The 24953-nt window shown below is 37.6% G+C and overlaps 2 protein-coding genes across 3 annotated transcripts in view; one reads left to right on the forward strand and one right to left on the reverse strand.

Annotated features, from left to right (window-relative positions):
* Window positions 1-15111, forward strand: part of slc36a1 (solute carrier family 36 member 1) — a 38702-nt gene extending 23591 nt beyond the window's left edge. Inside the window, exon 12 of one of the 2 annotated variants that reach the window (XM_077235967.1) lies at window positions 13674-15111. In XM_077235967.1, the coding sequence (XP_077092082.1) occupies window positions 13674-13942 (269 nt within the window). In that variant the 3' untranslated portion in view covers window positions 13943-15111. Of the gene's footprint in view, window positions 1-8145; window positions 8233-13673 lie in introns of those variants that run through there. The other variant, XM_077235968.1, reaches the window with a different exon arrangement.
* A 1903-nt stretch (window positions 15112-17014) lies between these two features.
* mtnr1al (melatonin receptor type 1A like) lies at window positions 17015-24403 on the reverse strand. Its single transcript, XM_077235969.1, has 2 exons — window positions 24202-24403; window positions 17015-18893 (listed from the first exon to the last, which is right to left on the reverse strand). Exons 1-2 carry the CDS (start codon window positions 24386-24388, stop codon window positions 18124-18126), a joined length of 957 nt encoding a protein of 318 aa, XP_077092084.1. The 5' UTR covers window positions 24389-24403; the 3' UTR covers window positions 17015-18123.
* Window positions 24404-24953: the final 550 nt, after the last annotated feature.

Consider the following 24953-nt stretch of genomic DNA (forward strand, 5'->3'; position numbering starts at 1 on the left):
CGACCCATTCTTTCACAAATGTTTGTAGAAGCAGTCTGCATGCCTAGGTGCTTGATTTTATACAACTGTGAAAATGGAAGTGATTGTAACACCTGAATTCAATGATTAGGAGGGGTGTCCCAATACTTTTGGCAATATAGTGTATGTACTGTCCTGTATTGTCCAACAAACAGACCAAAGAAACGAATACTTTCCTTTTCTCACATGGCCTTTTTTGAAAGATTAAAGCTGTCGATCATCTTGTTCCCTTCAGAAACTAATGAGTTTCTCAAGGTTTTTTATTTATTTTTTATGTTGGGCACTGTGGGCATGGATCCTCTGAGCTGTAATTGGTGTGTCAGCAGGGACTAAGTAGTTGTATCTCTCCAGATGAATGAGGAAATAGTTCTTTACATCTTTTCACACTCTTCCATCCCCCCCAGCTGTATACGGTACTTAGAGGAACCACAAAGGCTGTGGAAATGCACACAGGAGATGGGCAAAAAGGCAATACGTCACTGCTTAGAAGTCAATCCAGTTTAAAGCTATCAGATTGAGATGAGACCACAGTCATGATGGTCTCCAATCTCTTTACACATCTCGACTGAAGGATACTTGATTTGACTGCTGGTATAAAACATGCAGTGGTTAAGTAGTGGTTCTTGACATTTCTAAACCTTTTAAAGGGGTCATATAATGGTATGCACTTTTACAAGTTGATTGTACTGAAATGTGTGTTGGCAGTGCCTGTACACAACCATCATATAATGATAAAAATCCATCCAGTGTTTTTGTTTTAATCTCCTTATATGTTTTCCCCTGCCAGAATGGCGTCTAAGCGATTGTGGTGTTCTGTTCTTGGCTGTAATAAGGAACACAGCAGTCATTTTGGTGTTCCTAAATTCGAACCGCTGAAGACGCAGTAGCTGAATTTTATTTTTGAAAGGAATATCCCAACGATCTACGTAAATGCTTATATGTTTGCGCTGATCATTTCTCACCAGACTGCTTTATAAACGAGCGTCAGTGTAAATCTGGTTTTGCTAAGAAGCTGCTCCTGAAAACAGAATCGGTTCCAACTATTCGTGTTCCTGCTGCACCTCCAGAAGAAGTGAGTGTATGTTTTATTAACCTTTAAATATTAATCTTTGCAAATTGCTTGCACGCTTCACGATGAATGCGGCTAATGTTTACACTCAGGTCTCAGGGTGTATTACTGCATATTTTCTATGTAACGTTACAACGTTCTCAATTAAATTCATAATCCCACATTTTTAATGAACAACGCGTTATGGTTAATGTTTCCGCACTGACAGTTGTACCTAACACTGAGATAACGTTACGCATCACTGACAAGCCTACATTTACCAAAAAAAAAAGTTTTTCAACATCAATCTGTCAACGAACTAACCTATACATCAGTAAACTCATAGCTCTGTATCTCACTACTCTAAGTTACCCTGCCAGTTCATAAGTTACAAAAATAAAAAAATGTTCGACCCTTAATTGTCGAACTTCTTCGGGGCCGTAATCTTGTTCCGGGTCCGACTCCAGTTCAAATTGATACGGTTGCACAAATGTGTCCTCAGAGACTCCCGCTGCCATTCAAGGCAACACTCCATGTGCGTTGTGTCAAAACGCCCCAAAGAACAGAGGGGCGGAGTGAGGAAAGCCTATTATCATTTAAAGGCATATGCACTGAAATGGCGTGCTGAAAACAGAGCTGTTTTTAACCATGTAAAATTAGTGTTTTCTTACAATACTAATGATAATTTTTAACAAAAGTATATCACAAAGTTTTCATTTAGACCCTAAAGATTCATATTAACTTGTACAAAAATGGCATTATATGACCCCTTTAAGGACATCAGGTCACTCTGCAAAAAAAGACATGTGCATCGTAAAGAAACATTATCATTCATCCTCTAAAAGTTTTTAAGAAATGAGCTCCTGCTATATGTAAGACAACAAGAGAATGTCGAGAAAGTTATATTAATCTTCCATTTGCCCTGAAAGGGTGTTAAAAATCCTTGTTTTGTCCTTTGGCTCATAATCACTAACCTATTTGTATGAAGTGATTTTCATGTTGTTTGCTTTCAGATTAATGAGGTCTTATGAAAGTAGTTTTTGTCCTGTTCACCTGTTGTCCGCCTTGTGTTTTTGCTTTATTGAGGTTGAAAAAAGGAGAGCATTTGCTTTATTGAGGTTGAAGAAAGGAGATTGTGTAGACATCAGATCATGCAACCTAGCTATTATGAAGGATACATAATGCTCATATTATTCCCGTTTACGAAGTCTTTATTTGGTTTTTGGGATGCACTAGAATATGCTTTCATGCTTGATTTGATTTTTTTTTTCTACATATTGTACATTATTACAGCACCTCTCTCCCCTATCTGTCTCGAATGTGTTGTTAGTACCTGTTTAGATGAAGCTTCTCCTTCCAAAATACGAAAAGTGCTGTGAATGTTTAGCTGGCAGTGTGTTGGGAATGGCACTGCTCAGTGTTTGGGAAATGTCACTCCCCTTGCCATAACCGCAAATTTTTTTCCAGTCAGATGTAAATATTAAGGATGGCGTCAATTTCAAACTAATTCAAGCCTGATTCAGACTTAAAGGTGCAATGTGTAATATTTCTGAGGATCTATTGACAGAAATGCAATATAAGATCCATAACTATGTATTCAGTGGTGTATAAAAAACTTACTCAATGAACCATTATGTTTTTGTTACCTTAGAATGAGACATTTATATCTACATAACCGCGGGCACTCCCTTCTATGAAGGTCGACATATTGTGATGTCATGTTTCTACCGTAGCGACAGCGAACAAACAGCGCTACAGAGCGCGTTTCGTCATTACCTTGAAAGAGAAGCCGCAGAAAGCTAGAAGCTAGCCATACACACCGTGAGTAGTGACGTTTCCCTTGTCAGGGGTGTGAAATATGTAGTTGGATTGTTTCATGCAACTCAGTTCTTCTCCCTCGCTGTGTTATGGCTTTGACAATCAGCTGATTAGTACTTTTGACCGTAAAACAACGTTACAGGAGTCATCAACCCGTCGATCGCGGTCGACAAGTCGATCTTGGAAGCATTTTAAGTCGATCGCGAAGAGTTTTCAAAACCGGAGAAAAAAAAAACAATATTTTTATTCATTATTATTTATTAATTTGTGTGTAGTAAATGGTGTCTAGGGGATGCGGGGGGGGGCGCTCTGTTACAATCACATCATTTTTTCTAACGCGTCGAGTATAAACAATGCTTTACGCTTTAACCAGCTCAGCCACAGCCCTACAGCATAACAGCTCATATTAGCCAGCTAAACTTTTACTACCCTGTTAGAAAAAATGGAAGCAGTGGGCTGAGCCCTTAGTGCAACTCGCAACCGAACTGCTAGATGCCGCTAAAATCTACACACTGGACCTTTAAGAATGTTAACAAACAAGAGGATCGTCCAGAACGGATTTCATGCACGGACTTTTCAAGCACCGATTTCAAAGGACGTTTTTTTTTGTAATTTTCTTATACATTTTAGATGCGATGTTATTCACAATAAATCATGCTATTTGTTTGGAAAAATATGGTAATACAAACCGTAATCGATCACAAAACCATGGTTAATTTTCCTTGCAAAAGCGAGAGGTTTTAAAAGCTACAGGAAACACTACATCAATACTGTAATGTTAGGTAGCAGGCTAGCTGAGGCAAAGCTTTGGCCTTTGCTTACATCATAGCAACTCATACAACTTATAATGGGAACTGTTAATCGAAAACACAACTACAAATAATAAGACCTACTTTTAAATTGAGATCCATAAACAACAGATTTTCCCCACAAAGTGGGAACTGCTCCATTTCAGGAGAAGCTTTTTGCGTAGACTGCATTGTGGTTCTGGATGCTGTTCTCTGTAAAATGTGCAGCACACAGATAAACGTTGGGGTTATTATGTTCAGAAACAGTGTTTGAAATCAATTTTAACCACTTCATCAACCTTAGGAAGATCAAACAAATGGGTTTTGGAAACGGGGTGGACAAAACAGCGTCTCGTCAATATAGCAAAAACAATAACAAATGAATTTGCTTAAACTATGAGAAAAAAATCAGCAACCAGTATTGAAATAGGCCAATTTGCTTGTAAAAAAAATTGCCAATCGTAATCGGTCATGAAAAATCATGATCGGTGCACCCCTAGCAAATATTTTGTAAAATACATTTCTATTTAAAAGAAAAAAAAAATCAGTTACTTTTCAAGATTAAATTAAATGTTTATTTATAAGCATTTCTCTCAAATTAACCATCTTGGATATTTTCCTTTCATTTCGAACATTGCAGTGCATTTTGGGATTGATTGTCTCCTTTTGGCCCAAATCTGTCTTAGGAGACATTTTAATATCCAATGTTTAAAATATAAAAGATATTTAAGATTTTTCTGCAGCAGCCAAGTGAAATGTGACCATGAAAATAAGAGATGAATATTACAAAATGGAACATGGACATGCATAGCTGAGCATTTATAAGATAAGACCTTGTCTGCCTGTTGCTGTTTGCCTCACGACAGTGGTCTGACAGAACTTAAAGTCCCTTCTTTTTGTTTGTGCATGCACATGCAACTTGTGGCATTATCGTTCCCATCTAGTTCTTACATGCACTTGATATGCATGTGGCAGGCACACACAAGATACGCTGTATAAAATGCATGGTCCGTTCATACACACATTTCCTGCTACTAGCACTCATCACATCTACATTACTCAGAACAAAAGCATCCTGTACAAATCATGATACACAGTCTTTTAATTACTAATTCGCAGCAAAAACAGCTCTTCAGAGTTAAAAATTCTTTCAGTTTTTTTTAGCAAGCTTCCTAATGCTGTTCAAAGGCATTTTACATTCAATCTACGTAGATGGATTACGGTTAGAGCTTAACATTGTGAGTTGTTTAATTTTGTAAGTGTCACAGTATTGTGTCTCTGCTTTGATTTATCGAGGTAAGAAAACGGTCTGCCTTTCATTTGTTCAAGACTTTAAGAATCCTCTTAGCCTGGTTCATGTTTGGATGAATTAAGTGCAGAAAGTTCCTCTGCTTGCCTTGCTCCCCAAAAGTTAATTTAGAATTCATTGAAGAAAGTCGTAGCAATTTGGTGGGTGTGTGACGTGTAGAAACAAGAAATTAACACTCAATCAAACCATTTGTACTTCTTATAAAGGCTCAATTCTCACAGTGGAGTGCCTGCTCGAAATCGACTTCACAGAAGAGCACATCAAAGCTAGCTCAGAAGAGATGAGAGTGGTATTACTGGGTTTCCAAGTGTGCAAGCGTGCCCGTGCGCTCTTAATGGAAAGTGGAATGGACAGTGCGTGAGCCCCCTCTGGTCCTGTACTTTTTCTGGGAAAGCACTGCTACCGCTGACAGCACACTGACACATGAGCACCAGGGCATTCTGACGGTGCCGTGTTCCTCTACTTTACCTCTGGAGCTGCTGAAACTGACCTCCCGTAGCCCCAGGGAGGCTCCAAACCTGCTTCCTTCAGTCCTGCTGAAACTAAAGGAGACATCTGAACCATGTGGCTCCAAAGGTCTCTGAAAATGCCATTCAGTAAAGAGTGAAGGTCTTTGAAGCTACTTATGTGTCTCGCGTGATACCAGGCTCACCGTTCATGTGACGATCTGACCTTTAATCATTTATGGAGACCTCCTTATCATTGCTTGCATCTGACCTTTTACTGTATGTATTTTCCTTAACATTTTTCATCTGTTAAGTGAGGGATAATGTACAGTCAGATATGAAGCACAGCTACTTGCCAGATTAGGGCTACACTGTTTTGATAAAAAATTGCAACTTAAAATTTGACAATTTAAATTTAAAACCTTTAAAAAAAGGTTTGCTGTGCTTGTTTTAAGGGCTGCACAATTTGGCTTTAAAATAAAAATAATTATTATAACTATATAAAATGCTAAGTTATACTAAATAAAATATGAACTCAGAGAAGATGCCGAAATTGTGTGGAGCAGAATTTACTGTGGACGGAGCCGCTCTGAGACACTAAAAACACTGGCGGATCATTAGCTGCTTGCGTGTAAAACACTGCTGCGCTTCACTCTGAAACACACTGCGCATTTATTTAATTTAAACCGCTGCCCTATATCACAATTTGTTAATTTTTAATTAATCATGCAGCCCTATGCCAAAGGAATAAATAATGCACATGAAATACAGTTTATTATTATTATTATTATGTGAGAAGAAAGACCATGGAGTGATATGAAACTAAAACCGCTATCAGACATCCATTGCCATTGCAGATAGATACATTAATTAATAACTAGTTATTAGCTGTTTGGCCGATGTGCAGGATGCTCCTTTATTTTGACAGCACGCAGGACTTTCATTTGATCAGCGCTGAAATGCCACCCTGTTCAGTAAAATATTGATTATTTCAACATCAAAAAAACTATATTGATCGACCTCAGCTTACTGCCAAGTCTCTAGATATGCCTTAGGGTCCCTCCTTTAAAGTAAGTGTACAAGAAATTTGTAAGCACGATAATTATAAATGAGATTGCTAAGGTAAAATGGTTCATTTCAGAGCCTTGACCTAGTAGTTAGTGATTGCATGTGATCCATCGTGTTGAGCATTGATGCTCATTCGAGTTGAATCTAGTTTGTCATCTCCTAATCCAATTGATTTAAAAAGCCAATCTTTTTCCCATAAAGCCGTGTGTCCACCAAAGCCTTTTTTCAAGCAGCAAGTGTAAAATTCCAATTGTTTTCAATGGGATCGCAGCGTTTTTTAAACGCCATGAGCGCAACGAGGCGCTGAGCGCGTATTTAACGCTCAAGCGCTGAGCGCCCAGCGTTTTTTACTGGTCGCCGAGAGTTGAAAATTGTTCAACTTTGGGTAAAACGCTGCGCTCATCACTGTCACTTTTTACACAGCCGTCCAATCACAGTGGAGGAGGGGCGGGAAAAATATCACACCGACCAACTGTCACAACATTCTTTCTTTACAAAGACATCAACCAGCAGAGCTAACCGAACAAAATGGATGAAAAATAAATGTTTAGTATGAAACAAATTATCTACGAAATCAGTTACAAGTAAACTGTGCTGCGGATATTCTGTATCATAGCAACGAATCGTCTCAACTGAAAAAACGCACCGCTGCCAAAACGCTCTCAAGCGCCCACAGCTAGGCGTTTTCAGCAGAGCGTCTAGCGTTTTCAGCCGGCTAAAAACACTTTGGTGGACACACGGCCTAAGTCCTCTTTCTGCCGACTTCATCATTAAAAATAGCGAAAGAAATCTTAATTGTTCAGTATTGAATTATTAGTGAAAGGAGCCCTAATGTTCCTCAGCTAAGTGATTTGAGTAATTTAAGCAATTGTGCTGTTAGGTAGCTGTTTACCATTTTTCCTCAAGATAAGTACAAGAAGATGTTTTTACATTGACGATGACAACGCAGTCCTGAAGTGCTTCCTTCCCTTTAGCTCTGTACTGATAAAACGTTGTTGGGATAATTCCGATTCACGTGGCTACACGGAAGCAATACAAAATTCTCAGAGCCACCAGGCACTGTTTTATGCGAATGAGCGGCCGGATCGCATTAAAGGTTTTCTGTTAGAACAGTGTCGTGTAAGCGGACCCTAAGTTAATAACTAATGATCGTTGTGACGTAAGTGAATCGATCAAAACCAACTTAAGCTGTACAATAACTTTTATTCTTTTATTATTGCCAAAACAATCTCTTGTTACTTTAATTTCCTATTATCACTGAAAGCTGCTTTGAAACAGTCCATATTGTTAAAAGCACTATATAAATGAAGGTGACTTGACATTGCAATTTAGAGAGGTTCCATAGAAACGTGTCCAAATGAAACGAGATGCACAAGCATCGATTTTAGTCCTCAGGAATGATATATCATCAGTATATGATGCTCATTTTGACCATGATGATAAATACTCAGATTCCCTGAACGCGAACATTCCTAATTATAAGATATTTTCCCAGCTCTTTCACATATCCAATGATGAGATGGTACATTCAGACTTGTCCGTTTGTTTCTTGAGTATTGTTGTATCTGAGATTCGACTTAATACTAAATATTTCCATTTATAATGACATTATTGTCTCAGCTTCAGTATCTCTCCTCATACTGACCATAGGAATTTTCTTCTCTGCCATAAGAGAGAATGAAACCAAAGTCCCTTTAAGACAAGTAATTTCACTCGGCGGCCATCTTTGAATCACCTCTCAGGCATGCAAGTGCAGCTCCTATCTCTTTGAATGGGGAAACATCAAATTCTCCAAAACTGTTCGCCAAGCTTACCATAAAATTTTCATATTTAAATTCATATTTGTTTCTATAGGAACCGGAGCTTCTAACGGCAGCTGCAGTGACGCAATGACTTTACCAATCGGCGATTGGCTCTTATTTAGAAGGCGGGACTTATTTTGTCATATTGAGCACTGCACTTTTGCCCGTTTGAAACAGTACGAGTGACGCGTCTTGTGTTATTCTAAAGCTAATACCACAGCTTTCATGACGCTAACTGTTCCTGACATTTGTAATGAGGTGTTATGTTGAGTTTCCTCCTGTATTTGAAGGCTCTTTTATTCCACATAACATATCCCTTGTGCCTTTCTGTCCCTCTGACAGTTTAATAGTTGCTCATTCTAAAATGCTGCTGAGAAATGAATAGCTTCTTCATGACTGATATGTCTGAGATGAACTTATTAATTTTACATAATGGCCACTGACAACAGGCCTTCTTAATGGACTGAAAGGATCCATTGAGAACATCTCAATGGACTTGTTATTGACAATATTTATATGTATTTATTTCTCTATTCATTTTTACAAGAATGGCCAAAGGCCTTTTCCTCACACTACAATGTTCTCTCTGTGCAGCTAGTCTGTGGCTCCTGAATAACGTAATAGACAAGCAGGTTCAGCTTTTGGTGCGTTATATGATTTATGTGAACGCTGGCTCACTTTCCAAGGAGCTCATGTTAAAACATTAGTCTGACTTCTGACTTCTGATGATGTGCGTATGCTGTGACTCATGCGATCGCCAGCATCAAACTTTCATTAAAGTGATGCAGGGCTGTGTTGCATCCTACAGTTGCCTACCGTGTGTTGTCGTGCTTTGTGATCTGAAGAGAGATTTTTATAAATAGAGCTACAATTTTTTAAGGTATTTCTTTCCAGAATATCAGATGGATTCTTAGTGCTTTTCAAGTGTTTTCAAGATACTACGCAAACATTCATTACTGCTCAAAAACAGGCAACCCCATCTGTCTCCTGACAATGAACCCGTGATGAGCCTCTATTTATTTTTCAAACAGTCATTGTCTGACAGTCAGGAGTTGTTCAGAAGGGGATAATGGCTTATTTGTCGCAGTGTGTGCGCTCCCCTCTGTAGTTTTGGCACAGCACGCCCCTAGAAATCATCACATGACAAAGGGGAATTCACGTTGTGCTTGAATGTGAATTGCATTCTTATTAAATTCTCACTTGTGTGGTCTGGTTACCCTGGAACTTTCAAAGCCTGAAATAAACAAATTAGCCTGGCCATGCTCCAACGTCAACCAACCGATTTTCTGGTCACTAGAGCCAGGAATATTTTGAAGTGATGTGTTGTCAAAGGCAAGACACTTTATGTGGGCTCCCCGACCCAGAGCTGACATTGCCATGCTCTGTTGTCTCTGAGTGCCTGAAAAGTGCAGATATGCCCATATGTCTTGTGTGTTTACAGCAGTGAAATGTGTCCACATACATATAGCCTCGGATATTGTTGCCTTGAGACTCGTTTTAGCTCGTTCCTGGTCCTGTAGTGTTGTTTGTATTGCAATTTGCAACAAAAAGCCAAGGATCTCATAATGCCACCAAGCCTAATAATCACCAAACAGGATGTTGGTTATTTATTACCTCCTCTAAATGTGGTCACGAGTATAAAGGGAACATTTGGATGGGTGGATACATCCTGAAGCATCCATACTTTCGATAATGATGTTGTTTCAATGGAATCAATCCTGATTTTAGGTACTGCATCAAATACTGGAGTTATTTAGGCAAATCTACATGAGACATTATATTTAATATAATGTCTTCTGTAGATTTGCCTAAATAACTGTAAATAATAATATTTATTATCTATTCATTGATGTGACGATTGTTATAAATGTATTTACATTAAAAGTTATTGGATTGACAATAAAGACATTTAAAGTGTAAAAAAAATGGTTCTTTTGGACTTTCTTTTTATCAAACAAATGTATGATTTAAATGCATCGACATTGATAATAATCAGAAATGTTTCTTGAGCATCAAATCACCATATTGGAAGGATAATGTGACACTGAGGACTGGAGTAATGATGCTGAAAATTCAGCTTTACCTGAATAAATAACCATTTAAAACAAAGTAAAATAGTTGTGTGTTATTTTAAATTGTAATAATATAATAATAGAAATTAAATGCAGAATTAGAGCATAAGGGACGTAATAGCATTATCTGAATTTGTTTTAGTGATTCTGGCCTTGATTATTTGATGACAAATATTAACATAAACAGATGAACAGATATTATTTAAATAATATAATTTATTTTATTTGAATAATAATAATTTACCTTACCATTTTACCTTATAATTATACACTTTGATGAACTCATAAAACAAGATTGCGTTGAAAAAGAACATGAACCATAGCATTATGTCAAGTTACACATAGGCATTCATATTTTCTTTAGAAAGAGTAAAAGTCTAGTCTGCTCGTGGCATTTTACACCAGTAAATGTGCTTGACATGCACTGGATCTGATAATGAATTTCATACTGTGCTCTGGGGTTAAATATGATTAATGGGAAATGATGTCCATTGCCAACAGCTCTTATATCCTCTGTTGCTCTACACCTTTTTCCCTTGACACATTTTGAGTTTCTATGAAGGTCTGAGAGTGGGCTTCTCATACTCTTCCATACATAAAACAATTTGCTTCAAAGCACAGTTGTCAAACTTGCTGTGCGTGCAAATCAAATGATTGCTGTGCGAGAACTGCCTTTATAAAAATAGCTTTAATTAAGTGGCAGACCTCATTAATCTAGAAGCCCTTCAATTGACAAAGCATAGTCCTTTCCCTTTCCAATAGGAGAAATGTGCTGACTCCAGTCGTGGTTTCATTGACATGTCAAGGTGAGCCAGAGGTGAGTTCTGAAATGGATGAGGGAAACTCGCTCAGACCTGGGATGTGCCTGACGTCCAAATAATGGGCGAGAGGGATGGGCCTGTCTGATTAAACGGCATCTTTCAGTGAAATTTCTGTGGATCGTTCGATTTTAGGATGTGGATCCAATGATACAGGACTGGGGACGTGGCCGGCTGAGTTTAGGGAAACCAGATGGCAGCTGTCCTCGATACTGAGCTGGCCACGATATCTGAAATTTGGAAAAAGACTTGAATTACAAAACACTGAGCTGGGACTCGAGTATGTGGCGGTAGAGCTCCAGCTGTTGTCTAAAATAGGCTCTGTGAAATTTTCCTTACTGAATGATATTTGATTGTTAGATATAGGGCACTGTGACATCTGCAAACTAAAAGATTTCAGAGTGTTCACTAAAGAGGATCTCAAACCTCTTCAGATATATTTTCTTAGTTCTAATGAAGCAGAATGGCTTTAATAAATAACAAAAATCTAGTGTAAAACATGTTCTTTGGAAATGTTTGGAAAAAATATTTATGATGGTTTCATATGGTTTTTGAACACTTTTATAACATCTTCAAGAAAGGTTTTCAATTGGATGTCTCAAAAAAAATGTATTTGGTGGTGTAGCCATCAAGTAAAAAGTTATAACAGTTTCCTTACACCTTGAATTCATGTGAGTGTATGCATCTTAATCATTTTTCATTTTACAACCTGAACTAACCTGGCCTTGTTATAAAAATGATCGGATTTTGCATCACATGGCTTTTTTAAAATAATTATAATAACGCCAAACTACGTCAGTTGTCTTTTCAAAATGTTCATTATTATGATGAATACTTTTGTCTCTATGAAATCAGTTAAATCACTCTGAAACGTGCTCATCATAGAAGATGTTTATTCAGATCATTGTATGCGCGTATGTATAAATTGCATTTTCAACGTTTTTGTGAACAAATGAATAGCATCAGGTCATAGTCCAGAACAATTAAGTAACAGGCCGAGATCACCTGTACAATATAGTTTGTTAGAAGAGCCGAGCTTAGTAGATCCATCAATTGATCCAGCACATGTCCTTAATGTGAATTTACTTTGCAGCTTTTAAAGCCTTGTTCTGCTCTCGGTCCCAGAGGGGGATCTGTCACCTGTGCCTGCTTTGTAAGCTGCTTGGTGTGCGCTTCTCAAATCTTCAAAGTGGCCTACATCTCAACCCATTTGGATAGTTGTCTTCTTCGGACATTAATTTGGCCACAACACCTCTCAAACAAAGGCACATCCTTCGAAAAGAACAACCTTTCAATGCTGATTTACCGGATTCCCTGGTTGAAAGAATCTTATGTGTCAAATGAGAAGCCGACCATCCCTACAAAATAATAAGTGACAGGAAGTGCGCCGTGCGCTCGAATGTGTGTGTTCGTGTGTGACAGACAGGAATTTGCAATGTGAGCATTTGAAGATTTACAAGCTGCGGTGTATTCCCGCCGTGCATAGTGTGAAAAACAGGAACATTTGGAGGGGGCGGGGGCGGCAGACATCAGAGGTGGCTTGTTTGGTTGAGAACAGAGCCTTTCCATGCCCACTTCAATCTCCTTAGCAACAGATCAAGATAACTCACTCCCAAAGCACCACACGGCATGGCCACTGTCCTCTCCCAATCATGAAACGCACTCATCGCCATTAAAGGTTTAGTTCACCCAAAAAGGAAAATCCGGTCATCAATTACACACCCTCATGTCATTCCAAACCCGTTACACTTTCGTTAATCTTTGGAACACAAATGACGATGAGATTTCTGTCCCTCCATCGAAAGTCTATTCACCCAAATATCTGACGCCTCGAAGCGTTCATAAAGAGATTGTAAAAAAAATCCATATGAATCGAGCGGTTTAATCCAAGTCTTCTGCATAGACATGATCCCTTTGTATGATGAACATATTTCATTTAGGATTCTATTGACATGTTGATCAGTAAATGTACAAATAGCATTCAGATTTGGTCAAAGAAGCTCAAGAATGCTTGCTTTATGCACGCGAACCAATGAGGTTCATTCCCGTGTTACGCAGCACGTTTGAGCTTCCGCAAAAAAACAATGCGGTTTGTTGCGAATAAAAGCCTAAATGAAATCTCTTCATCATATACAGTTATCATGTCTATTCAGAAGACTTGGATTAAACTGCTCCATTTGTATGGATTACTTTTTACAGTATCTTTATGAATGCTTTGAAGCGTCAGAGTTTTGGGTGAATAGACTTTGAATGGAGGAACAGAAAACTCTCAAAAATATATTCAGCTGTGTTCCAAAGACGATCGAAAGTCTGATAGGTTTGGAACAGCATTTTTGGGTGAACTATCCAAAAAAACTATCTTTACAGATCTCTCTCTCTCTCTCTCTCTCTCTCTGTCTCTGTCTCTGTCTCTCTCTCTTTGTCTCTGTCTCTCTCTAATTGGTGGCACGGTTTAACATGATGTTCATTTTGCTGTTTCACCACAGGTGTTCTGGCCATATTGATCCCGGAGCTTGACCTCGTCATCTCTCTGGTGGGCTCCGTGAGTAGCAGCGCTCTGGCCCTCATCATTCCTCCCCTGCTTCAGATCATCACCTTCCATAATGAAGACATGAAGCTCTGGGTGATGGTCAAGGACATCGGCATCAGCCTCATTGGCCTTGTGGGCTTTGTGGCGGGGACGTACATCTCCATCCAGGAGATTGTGGCACGGAACGGCAGCAGACACAACATCACGCACCTTCAGCTCCTGTGAATGTTGACAGAGTGACAGATTAAATGGAGGCCGTACAGACCCACTGAATCATTTACTCAATCCAGGCTCCTTTGATTTCTGCTGAATTCCGCTTGGGATTCCTCTTACTGAATGCCCGTAGATGGCTCATGGATTTTTTATGAGGTTTTGTCTTTCAGTTTTTGCAGCGCTGAAGTCTCATCGTATCAAGTTGCCCAAGTTGCATTGGTTTTAAAGTCACTATTTTAAAATCTTTTGGGTCAAACATAAACATAAACCTGAAAGTTATCAGAATAATCTCTGTATTGTTTATCTATGTTGTTTACAGTGTTTAAATGAACCGATTCTCAGTAAGTGTTTTTTTGCACATTCATTTTTGATTTATTTGATGGTTCACAAGTACTGTTTACTCATTCAGCCTTATCCAACCATCTTATTAAAATAAAAATTATATTCAACAGATGCCATCTGTTTAATCTACCAGAGAAATCTGTTGATATAACATTCGATTTGTTTTCCCCAACTGTTTTTCCTGATTGCAGCATTATTATTCAAAGAGAATAATATTTTTTTCAATAACTACATATGACCTGATCTCAGTCAAGTTGTGCAGTATATAATAGTTTTAAAACAAGCTCTAGATCTCCTGATGTTTAGCACCCAAATGACTTAAAGTTCAGGCGAACCAACATGAGTGTTTTAACTGCAAGTATGTTGAGTAACTTTAATTTTAAAACTGAACACCAGTACGGTTGTGTTAAATGCTTATTACTGAGATACTTGAATTGTTTTCCAGTTGCTTTGCTTCATATCAATCTGCTGTATATATGTTAACGGCAGTGCCAAAGTGTTTGTTGTTTTTTTGATAATTTACTGTATCATACAATTAGTTGCACTAATTTACAGCTGTTGTAATTGCATTATTTGTTTTGGATTTGTTTAATGTTTGCCTTATTGTACATATACTTTAAGTATTTTGTCCATGCTCACCTTGTTGAAAATGAACATATTTTAAATCTTTAAACTTGAAGTTGTGTAATGATATAAAAAAAAAATGAACAGACATCATATTACTAGTTCATTTATATGTTGATTATCAACATTAGAGTTTCATGGTCCAGAAGTTAAGTTAAATCTGCTGGCTGCTATGTGCTCTGTGGTTAAATTAAAGAACGGATTGCCTGCCTGGATGTTTATAAGTGTGCTGCCTCTTCTTCGGGTGTGACTTTTCTCTCTGCATCTTTTGTTGTAGGACAGTGGTTTTCAACCGAGAGTATGCATGCTCCAAGGGAACTTGGAAAGATTTTGTATTTTGAAGTTGTTGAAATACTTATTGTCTCGAGCCATCTTTTTACAGAGTAACTGTCGGCAGTTGTTTCTGGCTGTCAAATGTGGCTTTAGTTGCATTAGTTTTAGACATTCTAGAAAGAGCAACACTTCAGGAGGGGCATTTATAAAGGAAATGCTTGGTTGCTGGTTTATAAAGACATTATAAGACATTATAGGGGATTGCATTTGTTGAAAGCTCTGATAAATTCAACAAATGCAGTCATTCCTCCATGCTCATAGGTGCCTGTCTGTGACGTACAGTATACCAGTATGTCAATGAGGCTTTTTGTGAGGAAATATGTCTTTGCATTGAGTAATAAAATGCAGATTTCATCACTGAATATAAGCATGGCTATGATTACCATACATGTAGGATTTGTGTGAATTATACATTTTAATTCCATTACCTTTCTTGTAATATGACTTTTGCGCAAACGAATGTGCTGAGAATGTTGATTTCTAATCCACAACTCTTTCATTGAAGTTGCATCATGGCAAAGCCTTTGATTGGTTGGGATGATAAAGGCTGTCATCCGCAATACTGTGTCAGAGATTGCAATAATAGTGTTTTGCATTCGTGTAGTTTTTCTTCATGGCATTTGAGGACCATGATACAACCGATCCACACTTTTGGGAGCTTCTGCCAAGAGAGATTAATTTAATCTTTTTTTTGTACAAAAAAAAAAAATGGGAAGCGTGTCTTGACCCATGAGAAAGTTACATGGCCTACCAGCTGCAAACGAGTTTAATAAGTAACGCTAATACATACGTCTACACCAAATAATTAAATAATTTATGTTAAAGACGCTTAATATAAAGTGGGACAGACTAGCGCAAGTTTCAGTTACCCGGATGAGTGCACTGATATTCAGCATTACCATAGTCGATGTTGAATATTTGGAAATATCTGGCTGCTGATTGGCGCTATTGACCAATCAGAACCAGGTATTCCAGAGAGCCCTGTAATATATCTCATGTGTATGTATTTGTCCGTATATTCAGTGTTGGCATGCATGGCAAAATCATGTAATCATGTTCAGCCACAGATGCTACTTGACAGTCTATCTTTTGAGCAAAACCTAAGCAGTGTTGTAGAATACTATAACTGTGATTTGAGCTTTCTGTGAGCTTCAGCATCTGTGTGACGTTTCATATTTCATTCTGAAACCCTGAGGCAGAAATCTACCATCTACATGCTATTTGTCCTCGCTGACCCACAAATCTCCCTGTCAGAGGTCTATACTTTACTTCTGCCGAACCTGCTTTGAATGGTTAATGATGACTGGCAGCACACTATGAAGAAAAGTGCCCTGGGAAAGTGTTCATTTCTAAGGTGTGTTGACTTGTATTTATTTTTTTATAAAACTCTTGAGGTGTTGAAAACAGTATATGTTTTGCCAAGCATGTTCTTCTGATGTTCATCTATGAAATCAATCACATATCAGAAAAGATTTCTTTACTTTTAAGTCAAACGCCGCTTCCTTTGCCAACAGTGCAGTGAATATTTATTATATTTTCTTATGTTGCACTGTTAGGCACAGTGATCAGATTTTATTTGGACGTATTACTATTAAACATTGTACTGAGAATGAATGCAGAGCTCAGATTCCAATGGCATTCATATCAATGTCTACATATACAAATATGATTGTTTAATAAATATTTGATCAGAAAATGTGCAGAGTGGGGATTTCAAATAACACAGCATTCCACTTATGACTTCCAACCACCTTAACACGTACAGTAAAAACACAAATATTTGTACGATGCATGGAAGTGATTTTCATTGCAAAACTCAGGAAAACTTACATTCCTTTTGCATTTTTTGCAACATTCAAGTTCATGAATCTATTGTGAACTGATAAACTGCTATAACTTCCCACTTGTAATCTATTTTCTTCGTTTTAGCCAGAAAACAGGCAAAAATTTGATTTTGTAATAACATGATATAATTTTTATCAGTTAATTTGTATTATTATATTTGTGTAAAATAATTTAGAATACATCAAACTTTTTTTTTTGTAATTGAGGTATCATATAATAAAGTATTAATTTAGCATAACCCAATTCCTTCAGCAACAATATGCTCTCAAATGTTTATCAAAATCTCAGATATCCTATATCCTCTTTAATATACTTTAATTTATTCATAACATAGATATATTTTCTTATTAAAAAAAATAATTACCAAGTCTCCAAATATGGAAGAATTGAGATTAAATGATGTACATTTAAGTTTAATCATAAACTTAAATATAACCTAAATATTCTCTCAACATGCCTCCTAAAACTCGTTCGACATGCTCCATTAGCACTTATATATTCACTATATTTACTATAGCAAATATTCACTAATTGTTTTGTCAGATCTTTCTACAATGTAATTAAATATTTAACATGTAAATGAGACACCATGATCAGCACAATAATGCTGAAATTAAAAATCACATAACATGTTTAAAAGAAATAGCATTTCAGATTTTTTTTTTAAATGTAATATATTTAAACATTACATTTATAGGCATTTTAATTTTCTACTAAATCGATTTTAAATCAAATCAAGCAATGTTTTAATTGAAATAGTATTTCAAATAAACATAAGAGGTTTTGCTAGTTTTGGGGCACCATCTTTTACATTTAGATGCCAATTAAATATTTGAATAATAACTTATTGTGTAGATGATAATGTAAACAAGAAACTCAAGTTCAAACTGTGCAAATTTAAGCATGTACATACAGCGACTCAAAATATGTTCATATTTGGTATAACAAAATTCAAACAATAAAAAAAGATGCATCATTGACTTTTGAAAAACTTTTGAATAACTTACAAATTTTAAGAATGACACAGTGCTTGTCTCATTGTGCATAACTCAACAATTAAACTTGAAAATAGCAAATACAATCCTTTTATACTCTTTTCGAAAGTTGTGGTTTAGCACTCCATATATAACACCATTTAGGCAGCTGTTGAAGTATGCCATGAAGTAGCTGGCTGTGAAGAGCCATTCTGGTATATCTTGACCCAGTCTAGGGTGGATCGCGACCGCCAGGCCTATAAAGTTCAACGGAGCCCAGCAGACAGCGAACAGCACAAACACCACAAACATGGTGAGAAAGTTCCGGAAGTCATGAGGCTTAATCTTGGGCCGACTGTCGGGCTTGACCCGTCTGCGGACCTGTATGACGAGGATCCAGATGCGCAGGTAGCAGTAAGTGACGATGCCGATGGGCAGAATGAAGTGTACCACCACCACCATAATGGTGTAAAGCGAGCTCACTGATTGGGCGAAGGTGCACGAGTAGACGCGTGCATCGTACTGAAGAGACTCCACAAACCAATTGGGGACGATTGCCAGGACAGTCAGCGCCCAGACCAGCACCACGTAGCATACTGTGTTCTTGTTGGAGAAGAGCTTGTCGTACTTAAGGCTGTGGCAGATATAGCAGTAGCGGTTGATGGCGATACCTGTGATGTTGAAAATAGAGCCGATCACGCTGAGCCCCATGAGGAAGCCACTGATTTGGCAGTGAATATCGCCAGCGATCCAGCGGTCATGGAAGATGGCCGTTAGGACGAGTGGGTAGGGGTAGATGGCTACCAGCAGGTCTGCTATTGCCAAACTCACCACAAATGCATTGCCTGTAAGGACGAGAGAAAAAGATCACTGAAAACAGGGTGTACAGATATTTCGTGTGGAGTTTTCTTTTCATTCTCTTCAGGAATACCACAAATAGGCCAAGAAACAAACTCGAGCATGGAAGGAAATGTCTAGACAACACGTTGCAAAAAAACAGATAGCTAGCTATAAACAGTTGCTTCACGGTTATGCAAGATTCAACCTGATCTCATGATAAAACGCAACTGGTGGCAATTTCTAATGAATTTCACAATGTGATTTGCACAGAAACTTGCGATTTCAGTGGGGTGTTAGCAGAGCATGTGAAAACATATGAATGAGAGAATTCATGCTAATTAGCCAACAATTCGCCAAAACATTATGATTAGCCAAGAGAAAGTGTTTGAAATATCATATCCCCCTCCGAATCCTATTCTCGATTCCACCTAATCCCCAATTCCTGCAAAAACATAGTGTAATCTTGTTTTAGCTATTAAAAATAGCTTTTTTTAACCGGTTAGTGCTTAAGCTTGTATGCTAACGTTTTATATTTGACCCTTTTTAGGTTTACTAATGTGTTCATCCATCCATTCTCCAAAACACTTGTCCTTTGTTGGGCTGTGATGTGATGTGTAATTTAAAAACAACAATCTCATGATTAAGAATAAATCCACCATAAAGTGATTTCTATTATTTCTAACCTGAATAAATATGCATTCAAAATGGTCTCAGTCATTGGATCCTGTGCAATAGGATCTTGCGTGACACTGCCATGACATGTACACTAATTCTCACTATAGCGCCCATTGTGGAAACACTAAAAATGCAAGGATTGTCGGTTTTTTATTTGTATAGTGTTTTTTACAATCTGTGTTGTTTTATAGCCATGTTAGCATGTTTGCGAGTTTTGCGCACTTCACCATGTGGACCCAAAAAGCCTTCAATTCTGACTTTTTAATTGCAAAAACATTCCGAATAATTTGCTACAAGGCATGACTGGCTCAAGCTCAAAAAAGAAGTAAGCGTCCATGAACAAAGATAGCAGATTTCAATTGTGTATTCATGCCACTGAGATTATTTTATCCAGGTGTTATAGACAAAATTCAACATGCAATGGCTCATTAAATCAAGCATGCAATGTTAGAAGTATTTGCATTCATATACTTGCCTAGTGTATGTTTCAGGCCTGACTGTATTGCAATATAGGAACTGCAGAACACCTGACTAAAAACGTGAAAAGAGCTTGTAATCATACGAATCATCTCATTTAGCATTTAGCATAAACAGTTTTACACTGGGATGGTAAAATCTCTTGTTGGCCTCTGTTGTGCAACTGAAATTAACAGCCATGTTACCTTTCATGTGAGGATTATCATTCTTTACTTTGCACAAACTTCAAAACCCAATCTGTGTGATAAGCCCATAACAAATAATCTTGATGCTTGAATGCTTGAAATGAGTCACAAACAAACCTTATGTGCAGTCAATATCAATATCAAGCTGTGTGTAGACACATCCAGGGGTTTCAAACAATGACCTACACGGTATAATTGGATCTTGAAATGTTAGAGCAATGTCTTCATACCCCATTACACTATAGCTCATGTAAAGTGGTACACATTATAAGACCAATGATTGGCCTTTCTTTTTTAATGAAAGGATTTGCTAGTTCTGTGTAACTACATTAACAGGCTTATAAAATCTAATGAAACAATTAAAATGTGTCCATGCCTGTAGAGCACTTTGAACACATTCGTTTTTTTTATATTTAGTGCTAGTGTGGCATCACTTATGGGGGTTGACTTTCATAATACATTTCTGATTTACAGCATCACTAATGAAATTGTTTTATTTTGAATTTCAATATCTATTTAAAAGGCAACTTTCAACACTCCAGGTACTAGATGCTTCATTAACAAAGTGCTGCATTGAGTTCTGCATCCACGTCTGTGACTGGAGGCAATGAATTGAATCCTTTGAATTGCCAAGCACACCTCACATCTGCGCTAATCTCCCACGTGTATGCAGGACTCGTACGTGAACAACCCTCCTATGACAGTATCATATGTAACATTTTTGATACTTTAGTTTACTTTCAGGTGTTTTCTAAATTGCTCAAACCAAATTGCCATATCTTCTGCTTGTCAACTCAATCATTCAGCAAATAATGAAAGTAGTATTTGTTCCTTTATTTGCCAAAACAGTGTTTCATATTGAGGTAGAGCTCAGCTCAGTTTTCTGAACATGTTGATGTGCTTCTCCTCAGTCATCACAGTGCAGAAATTGGAGACAGGTTTGTATGATTGACTCAGATATTCAGATCCAGTGATATGGAAAAGTGTATGAAGACACGATGAAGTACTGTAGTTTTGTTGGTTTGTTCAAGTTTTTCTGTGTTGCACAGGTAGCACTAACACAATTACTTCACAGATCACCTTGCCTTGCTCAACAGATATCTGTGATGACAGGACACATGTAAACTTATTGTCATTCTGAAACAAGCTTGCAGCGTTGTTCTGCGAGTTCAGTTAGGTGATCAAAGTAGTAGACTTTTTACTGATGGATGTGTGTGATTGTTGATGGACTGGATGTTCTTCATATGAACTCTGCTGTCGTGAAGGTATTTCTGTGGTCCATGTTGGCTTTTTCTCCATTTCTGTCACCTGATGGAGTTTGGGTTACTTGCCACAGTTGCCTTTTGCTTGCTTAGTTGGGGTTTAAAATACACTTTATTATATTTAGTAATATTATAAATTTTACTGTACTGACACTGTTGAATGAGAAAAAAAAAACTTGGACTGAATTGAGCTGGATGATGATACTATTGTCTTCTGTAGAGGTTCTTTATAGCATATATGAAATAGCTGTAGTAGATCTATACAGGTGGAGCTGGATCTATCAGCCTGCACCATCTAGAGTTTCATGACTGAACTTGGTACTTAATTTACATAAACAATAGAAGGCGGTTAATTTTTAAATGATGTTATCATGCAGTATTGGGCACTATTACTATATGTATGTAGTTCATTCAGTCAGCAGCTTTCTCCACAACTTAACTTCTCTGACATGCTGCTGTGGTGAACTGAGGGATACTTCATTGTTTTTGTTCCCTGTCGTTTTTCCCTCATACTTCATACTCTGGGATCCCCTTATGCATTTATGCATATGCGCACTCTTCAAAAACAGCGCTGATTGTTGACACGCTAAAATTAATAAATTGAAGAGAGCTACGAGAGCTGTAATATCAACCAAGTAAGTTTGCGACGCTGTTCGGTGTAACACCAAATCGTTCCACTGCTGGTAACGACAGAACTTGAGACCAAAGTTGGCTAACAATGTTTTTGGGAAATGTTTAAATAAATATGACGACTTCGATGTCACAAGAATGGAGGTCATGAATATTTTACATTTGTGAGCTATAAATACAATTTTGGTTATTGATGAAAATGGAAAATGGGACACAAATTGAATTTTGTCACTTGTGCATGACTCAGTCTGAAATGTCAGGACCTGTGATGGAATAAATCATCACATTTATCACATATTAGCTTTGATGCAGATCCACTATCTGTAATGGATCTGCCCTCACTGAGCATCATGTGGGGGGCGAGAAAATACAGCTTAAAATGGAAACACATTTAAAGACCTACATAGAGCTATATAGTGCCTTATAGAGAGTATTGTCTGGTCATTGTTATTCACAGCAACATTTTATATACCAAAAATACTTTTTTACACTTCAACATTTTCACATTTCAACATATTGAGAAGTTTTCCAGTGTACTTATGTCAAGGCTACGAAAGAAAAAAAATAGAGAGAAGGGATCCAGCAATAAATCATGAGGTGCAAATAATGTGATGGTATCTCTAAACAAACACACACACACGCACGCACACACGCACACACACACACTCACATCACATTAGAGCAAAACACTAGGGCTCTAATTACACGGGGTGTCAGCAGTTCATGACCCCTCTCACTGCCAACTCCTGCATTGAAATGGTGTTAATGGCTTCATATAGAGGAATCATTGACAATACAAACCACAGTTTGTTTAGTATTGTTCCTTCAGGGAGTATAATCAACAGAAATAAACATCACATAAAAGGATATTTCTGTCTGGAACTGTTTAGTTATCTAAGAGACTACACGTGTTGCATTAGCCAGAGAATTATAGGATCATGTGTCTGGTTAGCAGGTTTCTCAGTTTCAAGCTCTGTTTGAAACTTAATTTCTCATGAAAAAAAAGAGATAATTAGAAAAAAATCATCAAAAGTTGCTTATTGGTTGTATCTTTTAAAGGTCAATCATTAGTTGGTCAGACAAAATGACTGCAGATTAGAAACACTTAAAGTTTAAATCTCCTAAGGAAAAGGTCAGGCTGTGCTGTGTTCATGAGATAAGACCAGTGGCCGGAGGTAGATTGAGATGTTGCAAATTCACGTCACAGACCAAAACTGAGAATGTCAGCAGAGAGGCATCCATAGAGCAGCTGATACCACCATGCTTTTGTCTTTTCAGTTTGACGCATCATGTGATCATAATGGTCTGGAAATCATTGATGAGTCGATTACTCTGTATCTGAATCTTTAAAAACAAAAGAATGAGCAGATAACTGATAGTCCGTTATTGGTACTTTAATATCGGGTCAGTGAATAAATATCACCATTTGACAATGGGAAATGATGGTGATCACAGTTTGTTGTGCAAATTGTTGTTTGCATAATTAAATGTTTTTAAGCAGTTCATTCTTAATAAAGTTTAACAGCAGCCAAAACAATGATGAAAAGTTTTGTGCATAAATAGTATTAGTATTGCATTATTATCATTATTAAATTATTATTATTGATTATTGATGTTAGTAGTAGTAGTAAGTAGTAGTAGTAGTATTAAGAAGGAGTTGAAAAAGATGAATTAATAATAATGACTCAGCTGGAAAACATTATTATTATTAAAAAGAAGAAGAAGAAAAAGAAGAAAATTAAAAAGATGATAAATAATAACTGCTTGGAAAAAACAGCCATTTGGTTTGCTGATCTTACTTGACTGCTCTGTTGTCTTGTTTTAGAGGGATTTTGGGCACTTTTATTAGTTGGTTTAAAGACCAGCATAGGTGAGATATTCATAATGCTTTTTTTTGTACACTAATCCTTATTTATTTGCAACTCTGTCAGAACTAAAACCCTTTTTAAAATGCTGTTCTGTTCTTGATAAATCAGAGATATCAATAATGTTACTCTAATAATGTTACTTCAGAAGTTTATTGCCAATAAAACACAAATAAATAAACTGTCATCATGATGAATTATAGAGATGAAGACATTTACCTGCCTTCCTGAGCTTTCTGTTTCTGAAGACTGATACAATGACCAACAGGTTGCCCAGAACATCTACTATAATCGTAGTGATCAGAACACTGGAGAGTAAAGTCACCACCCAGGGGAAAGAGAGGTACTTGCTGTCCCGATTTCCTGTCGAAATGTTTCTCAAAGGGGCGTCCGTTCCCTCCACCATACTCAATTCATCATTACAGGGCAGCGGTGAGGGGTCCAGTCCTCCGTGCCACGGGTATCTTCTGCGCAAAGGGCGCATCCAGACACCGAGCTGCTGCGGGTAGTGCTCCAGTTCAGTTGTGCGCTCTTACAGCTGCCATAAAAGGATTTCGAGTTGATAAAATGGAAAGCAGTTATTAAATCATAAAGCAAAGAAAAAAAGTGCCGTGTCAAATAAACATGCGGCGATTCAGACTTGTTTTTAGACATAAGCTACAATCCCGCTTGACAAACGGAGGGACATTAATCCAGCGTCTCTTTGGTCGATCATGAGAATTTATGAAGCGCGCTGTGCTTGTCAAGATGCCCATTCATAAATCTGATTCATGTGCACATGAAATACAAGTCGTGTTCATTCATTCACTTCTTAACCGTGCGTCCCTCATTCACAATGCTGCCTCCAAGAAAGCCGCCAAGGAATAAATAGACTACAAGAGTGGATAAACACCTCCCAAACTACAAAAGTTCTCACATCGTCAGACGCAGTTGGAGATCCAGAGACCTGCCTCATTTATATCCGAATGTGC

Source organism: Siphateles boraxobius, unplaced genomic scaffold, assembly GCF_051911475.1.
Source record: "Siphateles boraxobius isolate OS27281-9 unplaced genomic scaffold, OSU_SipBor_1 2, whole genome shotgun sequence".
Taxonomy (NCBI): Eukaryota; Metazoa; Chordata; class Actinopteri; order Cypriniformes; family Leuciscidae; genus Siphateles; species Siphateles boraxobius.